The sequence below is a fragment of the Neltuma alba genome, unplaced genomic scaffold (assembly GCF_004799145.2).
Source record: "Neltuma alba isolate B1F8T4 unplaced genomic scaffold, ASM479914v2 tig00006738_pilon, whole genome shotgun sequence".
Classification (NCBI taxonomy): domain Eukaryota; kingdom Viridiplantae; phylum Streptophyta; class Magnoliopsida; order Fabales; family Fabaceae; genus Neltuma; species Neltuma alba.
The window spans coordinates 1-15722 of NW_021634565.1; the positions used below are offsets into that span (position 1 = coordinate 1).

The 15722-nt window shown below is 35.0% G+C and overlaps 1 protein-coding gene and 1 long non-coding RNA gene across 2 annotated transcripts; one reads left to right on the forward strand and one right to left on the reverse strand.

Annotated features, from left to right (window-relative positions):
- Window positions 1-5037: 5037 nt before the first annotated feature.
- On the reverse strand, window positions 5038-13051 carry LOC114751006 (uncharacterized). The gene is made up of 2 exons (XM_028939661.1): window positions 12010-13051; window positions 5038-6297 (listed from the first exon to the last, which is right to left on the reverse strand). The coding sequence occupies exons 1-2, from the start codon at window positions 13002-13004 to the stop codon at window positions 5295-5297; spliced, it is 1998 nt and encodes a 665-aa protein (XP_028795494.1). The 5' UTR covers window positions 13005-13051; the 3' UTR covers window positions 5038-5294.
- LOC114751007 (uncharacterized) lies at window positions 10286-10962 on the forward strand. The gene is made up of 2 exons (XR_003740703.1): window positions 10286-10511; window positions 10655-10962. It is a non-coding gene; the product is annotated as an uncharacterized LOC114751007 (long non-coding RNA).
- Window positions 13052-15722: the final 2671 nt, after the last annotated feature.

Here is a 15722-nt window from a genome sequence, read left to right on the forward strand (position 1 = left end):
AAGGCACGAATTCCTTTAGATATATCAAACACAGATTCACTTGATGCAACTACATCCACAGATTCACTTGGTGCAACTACATCCACAGAGTCACAAGGTGCATCCACATTCACAGATTCACCCGGTGCATCTCCAGTCACAGATTCACGAGGTGCATCTACACTCACAGATTCACCAGGTGCATCTCCATTCACAGATTCACTAGGTGCATCTACATTATCAGAAATCATTGCTTCTTTGTTATCCTTATTACCAGGTCCTTTTTAAGAACATCCAGGATAAGCTTACTACATTCTTTGGCATAAAGCTGGACAGCAGAACCTCCATCACCATCTGGCTCCTTCTCATAATGTAGGTCAGCTACGGCAAAAGCCATATCCTCAATTTTTTTTGCATTCTCTTCAGCCTCTTCCTTGTTCAGAGTTCCATATTTTTGTGTGAAAATAGATTAGCAGTAAGATTGTTGGTCATCCGCTCCACAAGCATCTGTCTAGTGTTCTGACTAGGAGGCCATAGTTTGATTGAAAATGTTCTGCGCTGTGAATTGACTCCCGTAGAATCCATTGGCCTGCAATCACTGTTCACGCAAATAATTTCCATATATATGAAATCGTAGTAAAGAGAAAGAGAGGAAAAAACTTTAGCTCATCAAGGTTAAATAATTTTGAGAAAGTGTGTAATAAAAAAAAAAATCCTAAGATGCATTCTGGATACAATATCAGGCATCATCAAAGAGATTAAAATCATTTCGGCGTTCCTGCACGATGATATATTTTATATATGACAATAATGGTAATAAATCTAAATATGTAACTCTTCAATCGTCAATAAATCAAGCCATCCACGAAACACTTCCTGTGACAATTAAGTGATCAACAAATAATATAAATCAGGGAGAAGTAAAAACAACCAAACAAACTTCAATTGAAAAATACAAATTCATTGCATTCCATTTCAGTTATAACCTGTTTTCATAGTAACCAATCAAATCAAACGAAGTACAGCTTCAAAGCTATAAAACTTAAAACAAGAGGAATGAAAAACATATTTTCATACCACAAAATAAGAAGAAAGAAGGAACAAATGACTGCTGCAAAAGAGTGGACGATTTGTATGGTTTTATAGCTCATTGAACTTGTTACAATGTAGAAGATAAAAGGGGCTACCTTGCCTAAAAGGCAGTGGAAACCAGTCAATTCATTAGGACTACCACCAAGAAAAGCATATACGAGGGGAAAACACAGATAGCAAAGGGAAAAAAATCTGACTTTACTTTCTCCCCGTCCCCCCCCCCGGGGCGCATTTTTATCTGGATTTACAGGCTTCAAATTCATATCCCATAACTCTCTCTTGTCCTTTATATTTCCACTGCTTTTGAAGAATAATAAGCAATGCAATTAGAACTGAGATGTTTACCTTGCATAACAGAGCATCGAGCATCTCTATTCATACACTAGTTTATAAAACACAACATCAAGAACATAGGAACTACAAGACTGTATTACAATCATAGAAGAATCGGATCAAGTATCAGGAACAGAGAAGCCGTCACAAAGCCAGAACCAGTAACATCTCAGATATCCAGTAGAATGGACTATTTATTATAAATGGACTCATTAAGCATCAAAAGCATAAGTTACCTCATTGAAGCACTTCAAAAGTAAGTAAATCTTACCTAAAGTTCTCTTCATAATAACAAAGGCAAAGGCATCTCGTTCGTTCTAAAATCCCTACCTCCCAAACCCTTTTCCATTAAAATGCAAAAAAAGCACATCGATTTTTACCCGCTCCACTTTAGTTTCCAATCCAACCTTTTCACATCTAAGGTAGAATAATAATCGTTTTCAAATGGACCACAGTTGTAATAATCCCTCACTTTATTTTGCCAATCCGATGCCCTTTAAAGCTCGTCACCAAGTTAAGACCAAGAGCAGGCATTACAGAAGAAAAGTCGAGTACAAAAAAATTTGATAAAAGAACACTAATTCCCCAGCACAAAGCGCATAGAAAAATACTTAACACTTTCATGTAAGGGTGGCCTGAAAAGTTAGGAGAAAAAGAATAAAGGCGAGGGGTCTATAAAAGCAGGGATGCAGACAAAACATCAAATGCGAGATTTTTCACTCGCCGAAAATCAACAAAGTCAGGGCTGGAAAATAGATAACTAATTTCCATTAATCTTCCATCTAAAAAAGTATAATTTTATTCGTCCTCAACTACAGCTTAAAAATAAAACCTTCTGCCAGAATGCAGCGGATCTGAGATAGCGCAATGAGAGAAACTTCGAATGAAATCAATTTAAACGAAACGAAAAGAAGCAGATGGATTGTAAGCTATGTCAAAGCCCATTACAGAAGGCGCAGTGAACTCTAACAAAGATAAACCAATAATAAGGGCATATCTAAAAATAACTATACACTGAAACCCTAGAAGTGAGAAGAGGATACCTCTTGATCTGAGAGTCGGAACACTACAGTTCAAACGATATCAAATTCAAATGATGAAAGTGGAGCAACATAAATACTGAATCAGAGGGTGTGGAGGGAAAACCTAAAATGATAGAAAACCAAAAGCAGAAAGAAAAGATTATTTATTTATTTTTTAACTATTTTTCCAGAAAGGCGCGTTTTGTGATGATCAAATCATCAAAAGGTGTCATGGCGGGCTGATGGTGGCATGGGCCACTGAGGCCCATATTACTTAATACCTACGGTTTCTTTTGTTGTCATTAAAAAAAAAAAGTTGCAAGCATGTCCTTTTCATTAGGTTCCTGTAATTTTTTCTGCTATTATATCTTAATAGTTTTATCTTATTTTTAGTAAGATTAACGTGATTTCATGTAAGTGATAAAAAGGAAAAAAAATTACAAGACCTAATTAAAATCAGGTGAAATTATAAGAACTTACAAACTAATCTTTCCTCAAAAAACTCAAAATTCTGAATTTTTCTCCATCAATTTATATAATAAGTACGATTTCGTGATTATGAATATTTCCCGTATAGATAAATTTTAAATTGTTTTTGTTTATAAAACTATTTATAAGTATTTTATTGAATTTTAAAGTATTTGAAATATTTTTTGGCAAAAAAGGGAAGAAAAAGCATTTGCAAATATTTGGTCTAATAGCTTTTAAACGTCCCTTCAATCCATTAACTTTATTAAGGATTTCATATAACTTTAAATGAACCAAAAATAATTAAAACTGTATTCAAATATTGAAAATTTTAAAATAATTAGCTTATCCAATTTTATGTTTTACTTTTAAAATTAGGGGAAGAATTAATTTTTTTGGCAATTTATTCTTCAAGTTAACTCGACACAACTAAGATCGATCTGTTCGACAACTTCGTCCTTATAGCTAGTTAAAAAAGCTAAATATTCATCCTTGTCAACAGCTCATCAAATGTTAAAGATTTTTTAAATTTTATATTTATTAAAATAAAAAATATTTAAACTATAAAACTATTTAAATTGAATATAAACCATCTAAAACTAATCCAGATGACAGAGATTAAGATAAGCACTCCAGCACAGAATGTGCCTTGAGTGATCCACGTGTCATTTTCACCCAAAGTGCTCTCCATTCTGTCTTTTTTTTTAAAAAAAATATTCAAGCTAAGGAAAATGTAACTGTTTTCTTTCTATTTTCTTTCTATTACCCCTTTCCACCTCTTCTTGTCATCCAAGTACAATGTTAAGGCCCCCCAAAGAAGTACAATGTTAAGTTTTAACCTCTAATTCCAAACTTGTGGTCAATATCAATTTGATTTTTTGTTCCCCCAGATTCCCCTGTAAAACAAATAGTGCTGAATGGAAGAGATTTCTTATTGCAGTATTAGGAAGCCAATTCTTTGTGTTCTTTTTTCCATTTTCGGACTGTAAAGCCAATATAAGAAAACACCTAACACAAGGTTCGCCATAGAGGAAATTTGGAAAAATAAAATAAAATATAAAGAAGGGAAGCAAATATCAAATGGAATAGGAAAACGATAGAAAAGAAAGCTAAATTTAAGTATTTCAGCAGGATTTAATTAGGATTTTCCTGATTATAAATCAGGTTTGTTTTTTCTAATTTAATAAGTTTTGTCTATATTCGGCTATGAAATAACAACGTATTTTTATATGAATTTCTCATTTAAAATTATGCAGCCAATGGAATATGACTTTTCTTAGGATTTTTTTTTAAAAAAAGGATAATCAAGAAATTGTTTGATCTTATTCTCTATTTTTATGTTTTGAAAAAAAGTAACAAAACATCACAAATATGCTCCAATTATTTTATTTTTCAGAGCAATTTTTTTCAAAACACATTTACAAACACGTTTTCTTTATTTTTTTTCAAAATAAAACATTATTTTGAAAACAGAAAAGGCCCAAAATCCTTTTTGGTCAAAAAATGGAGAGAGAAAATGATCAAACACGCTAAAATATAAAATATATGCCTGTTCACGGACCACGGGAGTGAAGGCTAAATGACAAAAGGATGACAAGGAAATTGCAGACTGATGGGAAAAAGACAAGACGCTCAATCTCCAAAAGGAAATTTAGATTTTTCATTTTTTTTACCAAATCAAGATAAATTCTTCTGTGTATTTATCTCATATATTATAAAAATGTTTTAAAATTATAATTTCGATTGCATTCAAATACCTCGTCACTTTTTCATGGAAGGAAAGAAGCCGTTAACAGGGCATGCTCAAATGGCGCCCCAAAAAAGAAAAAATTCTATGATTGGAAAACAGTGCACATTCTATTGACCCATGTGGAGCGATTTTGACCTGAGATTATTGATCTTGCTAGAAAACTGCATCTGATAAATCTATTATTGTATATTATAAATAGGACAGAAAGTAGTATTATTCTTTACACTCTCTTATTGTTCATCAAGTGCGGTGATTTAACATTCAATTTGATAATCTGTGATGATCCAAGGCTTTCAGCATCCATCTGGTATGAACTTGGTCCGAAAAACTGATTGAAGTTGACGATTTGTATTCGAACTCTACAAAAATACAACAAGATGTACTGCAACTTTATTGATGAGCAAGATGACAACTTTTCCGAACAACATATTGGTTCGAACAAGTAATTAGAAAAATCTAGCAGATAGTGAAGAGATCCTGACGAGTAAAACCAAATACACGCGACAAGAACGAATCTAGACACTTGACAATACAGATTTGCAAGAAGGGAACGCATTATGAATCTTTCCCTGTTTAAACCGCAAAGAGCATAACAGAATAAGAACACATTTTACAGAAAATCGCTGTAACTTCACACGCAGTCGAATCCATCAATCCAGCTCTGTTTCTTCCTTCATGATAAAAGAAGCCATCCGTTTCGTCATTTTCTTGCCATGATCAGATTCAGGATCAAAGATATGATAAACATGGTCTTCTCCTTCCTGTTCAAACAATTCCAGTTCACCTTTCCACCCACTCTTCTTTACACCCTCATAGAACCAAACCCCTCTGTCCCTCAACGAATCTTTCCCTGCAACACACACAAGAATCCTAGAACACCCAAGTCCAGCCAAGCTGGGTGCTCCAGGAGCCAAAGGATTGACCATGGGGTTATCCAATCCACCTGGAGCAGAAGGGTAAGCGAATTTCCAGGCCAAAACCGGCACCGTCTGGTCACGCCCTGAAACAGGCTCAGACCCAATTGGACTTGAACCGCAGAAATAAGGGTGAACATAGATAGCACCTAAAATTCTAACCCCACCAGGCAAATCCTCAACCCCACCACGCATGGCGATGTTATGGACAATATTACCACCAGCACTATCACCTGCTATGAAAACCCTGCTGAAATCTCCGTAGTTTAGCCATGGCTCGTCACAGGGGTCTCTCGTTGAACAGGTCGCGACCCATTTAAGAGCTGCCCAGCAATCTTCATAAGCTGCAGGAAGATAGTTTTCTGGAGCAAGGCGGTACTCTACAGACACGACGACGACGTTGACTTGGGAGACGAAGAGGTTTAAGTAACGGTGGTAGAGCTGAGAGAATGCGGACTCGAAGAAGAACCCACCGCCATGATAATAGACCAAGATGGGGAGTTTTTGGTGGTCATCGTGGTGGAATTGGGTGGTGGATTTAGGAAGGTAAAGGCGAGCGGAAATGGGCGGTTCGTCGGAGATGATGATGTCTTTGGAAGAGACGCCGGTTTGAGGGTCGTCAAGTGACGGTGGTACAAAGGGGGCTTGTCGGGGGCGTTCGACGGTGCCATTTCTGTAGACTCGGATATAGGTGGGGATCTCTGCAACTATGTCTTCGTTGTTGGCTGTGGTAGCCATTTGACACAGACTGAGAATTGAGAAGAGAGTGGTTAGATAGAAGAAAGCCAGATTGAGGTTCCAGGCAAAGGAGCTAATTCTCCACTTGCCTTACACCACGGGCATATTTATAGGAAAAATCACAAATATTGATACCAAACAATAATTTCAATATTTAATTAATACTACTATATTAATATTAATTAATTATTAATGTGTCATTAGTGTGTATATATATATATACTCTTTCTGTCTTAAATATAACTCATTCTTAAGCAATTCATAAACCTTATGAGTTAAAGTATAATCTGACTTCTTACCAACTAAGTCAATTTTTATTAACATAAATATATTATATTTTAAAACTACATGCATTAGTTTCTATCCTCTCGCATCACTCTTACTACCTCCGATCCTAATTATAAGACCCAGTTGACTAATTTGAGGAGATTAAGGAATAAGTTAAGTTAGTTATTTGTAATAAATAAGTGTTGTCATTCCTAAAATATCATTGCTAATTAAGTGTATTGGCTAGAACTATCATATTAGAAGGACTATCTTGGAAAAAAATGTATAATATGAGAGACAAAATGGATTGGGGTCTTATAATTAGGACCAAACAAAAAGTCAAACAGGGTCTTATATTAAGGACCAGAGGTAGTATTAAATAAGAACATATATGAAAGGTTATTTAATTTTTTTAAAAAAATTATCAGATGCCTTATAACACCCGGCATCGTTTTGTCACTACTTTTAGGCATAAGCGATCCTATTTAAAACGCTATGTATTAAATGTGAATAATTCTTCTAATAAAATTCATTTATTGTTGGACACAGCGTTTTGGAATTTTGACGCGTTGTGGGCCCACGTACACGTGAAAGCGGAGGGGCCTTCGTGCCCGTTTGCTATTATTTTTATTTTTTCCATAACCATGTGGAGACGCACTGCTTCCTTTTTTGTCAAATTTTTTTGGACATGGATATGCAAGAGGCATTGTTTCAAATGAAAAGGATAAATTAAAAAAAAAATCCTTTTTTGGTCTACGAGCATGCATTTAATTATATTATATTAAAAAAGGAAAGAAATAGCAACCAACACCTACGAGTATATTATATTTTTTTAAAAAAGGGAAAGAAATAGCAACCAACACCTTTGTTAACTAAAAGGTCAATTTTATTCAAAGTCAGAAAAAACAGTGCAACCAACACTCCTTGAAACTACCGTAATGAATGGAAACTTTCAGCAAGTGCTGTACATTGAAACAACTAAAACAGTAGGTCAAGATTAACTGAAAAGCGGTCTCACCAAGAAGATAACTTCGAATCTTGACAAACATATTTGTTAGGGGACTTTAATTTTATGAGCGCCGGTGGCGGGACCAGTAATTTTGATAAATATTTATTTTTTAATAAAATAAAAAAAGATGGGTATTATTGTAATCTGATTTTAAATTTTAATTTCAATTTGGTCTTTTGGTCCTGCAGTGAGGTTTCAGAAAGTTTTGAGAGCTCTTTGATATTAATTGTCTTCTACGGTCCTTCACTGAAATTTTCCCCTTTAATTTTAACACTTTTAATCTAATAGAAATTAGTTTTGAATTCGAAATGATTTAAGAATATTTTGAGTTATACAGAAAAAATTATCTAAAAATCCCAAATTGGTTTCCTTGTCATTCGCCAACTATAAAAGGCTACACCAACAAAAGAGCACGTGATGATTATATTCTTCAATTCAATGGGGGTGAAACCCTTCCTCATCTTCGCACCAAAGCACTGGCTTCAAGGGCAACTTTCCCTGTTTGTTCTTCCTCCACCTCTTCCTCAGACAGACATATCGTTTTAAGGAAGACAGATGCATGGGAAGGCAAATCAATGTCCATATCAACTATTTTTAAAACGCTAATTAAATTCATGTACATGGCCACTCCTCGAAGCTTCCTCTAAACTTGCCTCTTCTTCCTCGAAGCTTGAGTTGATTTTTTTGGTTGAGTCCAGATATCCAATTAGAGATTATTGTATGCCTGTAAATGGAAACTCGGAAAGAAGGTCACTTGACTCTACCGACATCTTCAACAGCCATGCATCGTGGATCTGTTAACAATAGGACATGTGGGCGGCTACACCTTTGAAGATAAAAATCTAAACATTAATTACTCCCAATTATGTAACTTGAATATAATTGACGTGTTTTATTTATAGTATCGATGCGTGATCTTGTCTCCCGTTTATTTTTTCTCAGGCCCACCAAAGTACTTGAATTGACAACCGTTCTGAAATAAACAGGTTATTTAACATATATATAGACGGGTTTGGAAACTTTTTTGTTTTTTTTTAAACCAATTATCTTTTTATTAGAAACAATTCTATCCTAAGTACTATCAGATACTAAATGTGAGTATTTCTTTCAATAAAAATTCAAACCTTGATTTGTCACATTGTGAGAAACTAACCCTTTTCATTAGACCCAACTCCCGTTGATACCAACAGGTTTGAAAACTAAATTAAATATATTTGACTTACAAAATGCTAACTTCGACAATTTAAGGATTATGTAAATATTTCAAGATCTACCAGGTCAAAAAAAAAAAAAAGATCCAAAATACTCATAATGAGTTCAATTGCAACAAAGTAAGAAAACGACCTATGAGTTCAGGTGGGGTTTGAATTCTCAGTCTATAATAACTATTTTCTTTACCAATATAGTAACTAATACTGGTTTAAAATTTTAAAATTCAACAGTTATTTTTTTTAGGATTTTTCTATGAAATAGTCTCTAATTCCATCTTATTTTACTGACAATGGGCAAGGTGACTAATTCTCCCTGTCCGAACCACAGAGCAAACATCAATATAACATTAAATACTCTTCCACCTTAGCCGATCAGTATATGTGGCTTAATATTGGCTTCTCACCTAGAATACTATTCATAAGCTGTCCAATTTACTCATCTTCCTTCCATGGGCTGCGTGCAAGCCATTTATTGAAGCTAAACAATAGCTCCTCAACAAGCACTGCCTATGCACCAACACAATATTTCCCTCTCTAAGCAGATAATTCAAAATCCTTCATTCCCTCCTTATCACACATTTCGAATTTCAAAATCCTTCATTTCCTCCTCTTTCTCTCTCTCTTCATTTATGCTTTTGTCATCCGTTTCAAATTTCAAACCCCCCAATTCGCTCCGCTTTCACTTTTTATTTATATCTCTTCAATACCAACAATTCTCTCATTCAAAATTAGATCTTACGTTTATGCAGAATGAAACTCCACCATCTCTATATCTCCTTCGTTTTTTTATCGAGATCCTTTTTACCTTCTTATTCTTTATCTTCCATGTAAAGTTGCTGTTTGTTTCTATTTTTTCTCCCAAACGTTCTCTTTTCATTTATATCTTTTCTACCCATCGGTTTCTCTCTCTCATTCAAAATTTAGAAATCAACCCCCAAGCAGTGCACTTGGGCTCTGTGTTGATATCGGTGCACTAGCATGCGGGCATATTATGAAGCTTCAGATTGAGGTAGATGAGGAGATCAGTAAGATTGTTAATACTCGCTTCAAGACCATGGTGTATCAGTAAGTAATGTCCCAAGTCTGAACATAACATTCTTATTCATCTCTCTCTTAGATTCAAATCCTGAATGGATGAATGAATGAACCGATCAAGCAGCTTCAGTGTTTGGGTTATTTATCATATGAGATTTGATTGACTTACAGGATGAAAGTGGGAAGTGGCATGAAGGAGCAATGACCACTCTTATGGACACCATAGGTAGCTGGACGGCCTTCTCCTTCACATCCCAAAAATAAGTCATTGTTTATCTCTCTGTCTCTTACTGCTCTAAGCCAAACCTTCAGGTTATTTCTCATCTTTTCTTTTAATGTTTAATAATATATATATAACTCTTAATAGAGTTGTGAATTTGAGTTTTAATATGTGCTTCATTATCATAATAAATCATAGCAAGTGGTCGCTTAATTTGATTTTTTTTTTTTTTGCTTCTCATTCATAAACTTTTGTTAATTTCATTTTGCCTATCAGTTTGTACGATTGTAGCTTAATCCTCATTGAAGATTGAAGGTTTTTCTAAGTTTTGAATTTCTCATGTTTCATCTAGGAATGGTTAAAAGAAAAGTGAAAGGAAGAAGCTCTTTCACTATGTTGGTTGTTTGCCAAAAGACGAATTATGCTTTGAATAATTCATTCCACTAGCACCTAAGGAATGATTGGTTTTGCAGGTTCGGTATTATTAAAAATAGAATATCGTTGTGGTGTAGGATGATCTCGATGTTTTTAAATAATCAAGTGGCATTCTTTTTTTTTATATGCACACACTAACTGGCGTGTAATGAATGATTTTTTTTTAATTTCCTTTGTGCAGTATTCATTGATTGGATGACCAAAAAACCTCAGCTGCAAATGAAGTTTATATATTTTGATGCCCATAAGAAAAGATTTTTATATTGAGATGCAGTATGGGTATCGAGAAGTCAGAGTTGATAATTTTTTTCACACAACTCTCATATTTGGATTGTTTGTTTTCAATATCTCTTATTCAAATGGATGTGCATTTGCATAACAAAATGGACATATCAGTAGCAACTTGGTATAAAATGCTTGATCTATGTGTTTTTCTTTTGGCCCAAGGGCTATGTTGAAATATTTGGAGATGATTTTTTATTTTTCATATATCTTGTAATGTAATAGGTTTATATAGGTATTTAAATGGTTTGAAATTAATGAGATGATAAATATATCAACCTTTTTGCATCATTATTTTCTTAGAATTATTTGACCAAAAGAATAAAGGGGTTCATCCAACTAAATACGCTAACGCTGTTCCAAGAGCAAGCAAGAAACCTTGCTTTCATGCCTTAATGGTGTTGAAGCAAATTCAAGTGATTTGTGATTTTCCATCAATCATTTTTTAGTTTATGACAAATATCGTCTAATGGATTGATGTTATCTAAATGATACCATTAGTTAGAAGCGTTGACGTTAGTTACTAGAGGCTATGTTAGCTTTCGTCCTTTTAGAGGTATAGTTGAAGATGCTAGATTATTGGTACATAGGGATTGGCATATTCTAATTAATCATACCTTTAGGGAGCATTTAGGTTTTGCTGATTTTTTAGCCAAGTCTTCACACATGATGATAAAAAATTTGTGTATGTTTGATCAACTTCCACTTCTTCAGCAAGAGGAGGAGGTTGATAAAAGGATTTTGGATTCTGTTTTGTTGTATTGTCTTCCTTTTCTGAATAGTTTTCTATTAAAAAAAAAAAAAACACCATCATCATAAGTAACCCCTATATATTAGATATCTAGGATTCAACCTGCTTCATTATATTTAAGTAACCCCCCTATGTTTTGAATCACGGAAACGAACGTGCGCATTCTAAGAGGCAAATGGATGTGAGGTCAATCCAGGTAAGCTGATAGCCATATTAAATTGAACATCAACAAACATCAAATGTTGTTTATAAGGAATTTTTTTAAAAAAATATAGATGGTGATGTTGTGTAATTAACACAAATCACACAATTTCTAATGTTTTGATGAGATTCAAGTTTGTAACGAAAATAATTTTGTATAATTGTAAGCTTCCCGTGCAGCGCACGGGAGAGTAAAATCTAGTTGAGTCCAAAAAAAGAACCACAGAGCAAACAGAACTGAAAACGCGCAACATTTTGCAGAATCTTTCTGTAACTTCACGGGAAGTTGGATCCATCAATCCGTCTCTGTTTCTTCCTTCGTGATGAAAGAAGCCATGCGTTTGGTCATTTTCTTGCCATTCTCAGATTCAGGATTAAAGATATGATAAACATGGTCTTCTCCTTCCTGTTCAAACAATTCCAATTCACCTCTCCACCCACTCTTCTTCACACCTTCATAGAACCAAACCCCTCTGTGCCTCAACGGATCTTTCTCTGCAACACACATAAGAATCCTAGAACACCCAAGTCCAGCCAAGCTGGGTGCTCCAGGAGCCAAAGGATTGACCATGGGGTTATCTAATCCACCTGGAGCAGAAGGGTAAACGAATTTCCAACACAAACCCGCCCCGCTCTGGTCACGCCCTGAAACTGATTCAGACTCAATTGGACTTGAACTGCAGAAAAAGGGTTGGACATAGATAGCACCTAAAATTCTAACCCCACCAGGCAAATCCTCAACCCCACCTCGCATGGCGATGTTATGGACAATATTACCACCAGCACTATCACCAGCTACGAAAACTCTGCTGAAATCTCCATAGTTTAGCCATGGCTCGTCACTGGGGTCTTTCGTCGAACAAGTTGCGACCCATTTAAGGGCCGCCCAGCAATCTTCATAAGCTGCGGGTAGATGGTGTTCTGGAGCGAGCCGGTATTCTACAGAGACGACGACGACGTCGGCTTGGGAGACGAAGAGGTTTAAGTAACGATGGTAGAGCTGAGAGAAGGCGGACTCGAAGAAGAATCCACCGCCATGAAAGTAGACCAAGATGGGGAGCTTTTGGTGGTCTTCGTGGTGGAATTGGGTGGTGGATTTCGGAAGGTAAAGGCGAGCGGAGATGGCGGGTTCGTCGGAGATGACGATGTCTTTGGAAGGGACGCCGGTTTGAGGGTCGTCAAGCGACGGTGGTACAAATGGGGTTTGTTGGGGGCGTTCGACGGTGCCGTTTTTGTAGACTCGGATATAATTGGGGATTTCTGCAACAATGTCTTCGTTGTTGATTGGGGCAGCCATTGTAGACTGAGAATTCAGAAGAGTGGTTAGATAATTGGATAGAAGAAAGCCAGAGTGAGATTTAAAAAGAACTAAAAAGCTTTACTCACCTTCCAACTTCAAGTTCCAACAGAGTGAAAAATGACTCATTATATCTTAAGTAGCAAGTAAAGTTTTTTCACCCGTCACTTCACGTGCCGATTATATTCTCAAAGAGTTAAAGTAACCTTTTTTTTTTTGGGCAAAAGAACGAAGGCAGGTTTTTTCTTTCGGTTTTTTTTTTTGGGTTTCATCTGGGCTTGTGGTGTCAGCTCATATGACGGGCCAAACACAATAAAGAATAATGATGTGTGGTCTACTTTGATACTTGATAAGGCAAATGGAAAATTTTATGGCCCTCCCAAAAGACCAACAACGTGTGGTAGCAAATCTTAGGTTCCAACAAGAGAGATACCCACATTTAGTATCCAACAGTATCTTGAATAGAATTGCCTCTAATAGGAGGATATTTATATTTTAGCCAAAAAAAAAATCTTAGGTTCCAATGACATGACGTGAGCAAAAAGTGGGATAGCCAAAATGAAGATATTAAGATGGATATATGGTGATAAAAAAAGAAGTAAGATTCATAATAAACAAACATCTTCACAAAAGAGTTGGTGTGACGTCCATTGAAGATAAGATAGTAAAAAAATCGTTTGAGGATTGATTCAACATAACTGAGTCCTTTGAAAATGAGTAGAAAAAAAAAACTGAGCAAAATATTCAATGAAATTATTGAAGTTAAGGTATATTTAGCATTCAAAAGTATTTTGTCAGATTTATCTAGCACTTTAAAATATTTTGTGGTGTGTATATCACCCTGAATGTATAACAAGCTGCATAAAATATTTTTTTAATATTTTTAAGGTGTTGAACCCACATGAAAAAATACTTTAAAATACTAAATAAATTACAAAATACTCCTCCGGTCCTTAATATAAGACCCATTTAACTAATTTGATTAGATTAAGGAAGTTAGGTAAGTTAGTTAATTATAAGAAATGTGACATGTTTTTCTTAAAATACCATAATCAACTTTCTTAATACCTTCTTTTCCTCTTCTACTTGATTATGGTTGAGGAAGTATCCATATGGGTAATTTAGAGAAAATTGATAAATATGATAAATGGGTCTTATATTTAGGACCAAAACTAACTTAATAATTTGGTCTTATATTAAGGACCAGAGAAGTATTTTAGGGTACTGAATGCACATGAAAAAATATTTTGAAGTGCTAAACATGCCACATAATGCTTTAAGATATTGAATACACTTTACAAAATATTTTAAAATATTAGACGGAACTCAATACCAGTTACGGGGTAACATCTTTTTCTTCTTTTGTTAACAATGACAAAACACAATATGATCGTGTGAACTGTGATCCATATGATTAATACCAGTGCCATTGCTTGTGGCGTCTTGGTTTGGGCTCCTCAGTCCTTTTAGTGTTCAAGAGGAGTTTGTGGGCACCATTTGTTTGGCTTATCACAAGTACAAGCAGAGTACTGCCTGTACGTATACGGCGTCCTCATTTAAACAAAAAGGAAGGAAGGACAACATGTGAAACAATTTCCATTTCCATGACATCCTTCTGGCGGACGTAATGGAGCAAAAGCAGGACCATGCTATATCCCGTAAACAACCCTGGTCCTTTAATCAACCACACTGATCCAATTTTGCAATGCACCCTGATTTGCTAGATTTTTCCCCCCTCCATGTCTTTTCTTGCAGGTACTGATCCAGCTCTATTGATCAAGTCCTGCTCGCACACGTCTCATCTTCCTGTTTGATTCCAACGCGTCTAGTTCTGTTTTTTCCGAGTGTTTTTTGACGGGAGGAGTATCTTATACTGTGGTAAGAACTAGGTACTACTAGTTCCTTTTTTAATCATGATTTTGTGTTTTTTGTGGCTCCTTGCTTGGCCTTGAATTGCTTGAACACGGGTTCAAATGCCGATAATCATAAAAGATTGACTACTAGCTTTGATTAAAAAAAGGGGGTCAGTTTAACAAAATCTTGTTTGGATGATACATATATACATACATATATATATATATATATTTGAATAGAAACTGTGTGCTCCAAAAGAAGCATAAACAATATAGAACAGCTTTCCTCATCAATCTCCTTCTCTTGGTAAAGAGATGGAGATTGAGTTTAGATGACATACTGAAAAGTTAATCTTACAATGTTTAAATTCGAAGAAAAACTAGAACGGAATATAAAAGCCAAAAATCAGAAACAAAATTGATTTATCTTCAATTTGACTTTTGATCTAGAATCTTATTTTCTCTTTGGTTATTCCAAACATCACATGCGAAGCCAGAGTAATTTTTAGGGGCAGAAAAGTCAATTTGACATCACATAACATGATAACAAACAAGCTCTATACACAATTTAAGAAAAAATTTTAAATTTCAAAAGAGTAGGCTTGAGTTTCTTGTAATAAAGTCATCTATTTTACTAACTGTAAACGTAATTTTCAATTTTGCTATACTAGAGTTACGAATTTGCTATAAGACATTAAAATTGTTAATTTTAATTAGGTGATTGTTATAATTAATAGAGTTGTTCAATTGGTAAAAACACAACTTTAATTTCTTTTTCTAAAAAATAATTATGAAATGAGTTATATGGAAGTTATCTTATCACAACCACCTTCACAGTTGAATAACTCCTTTACTAGCCAAAACT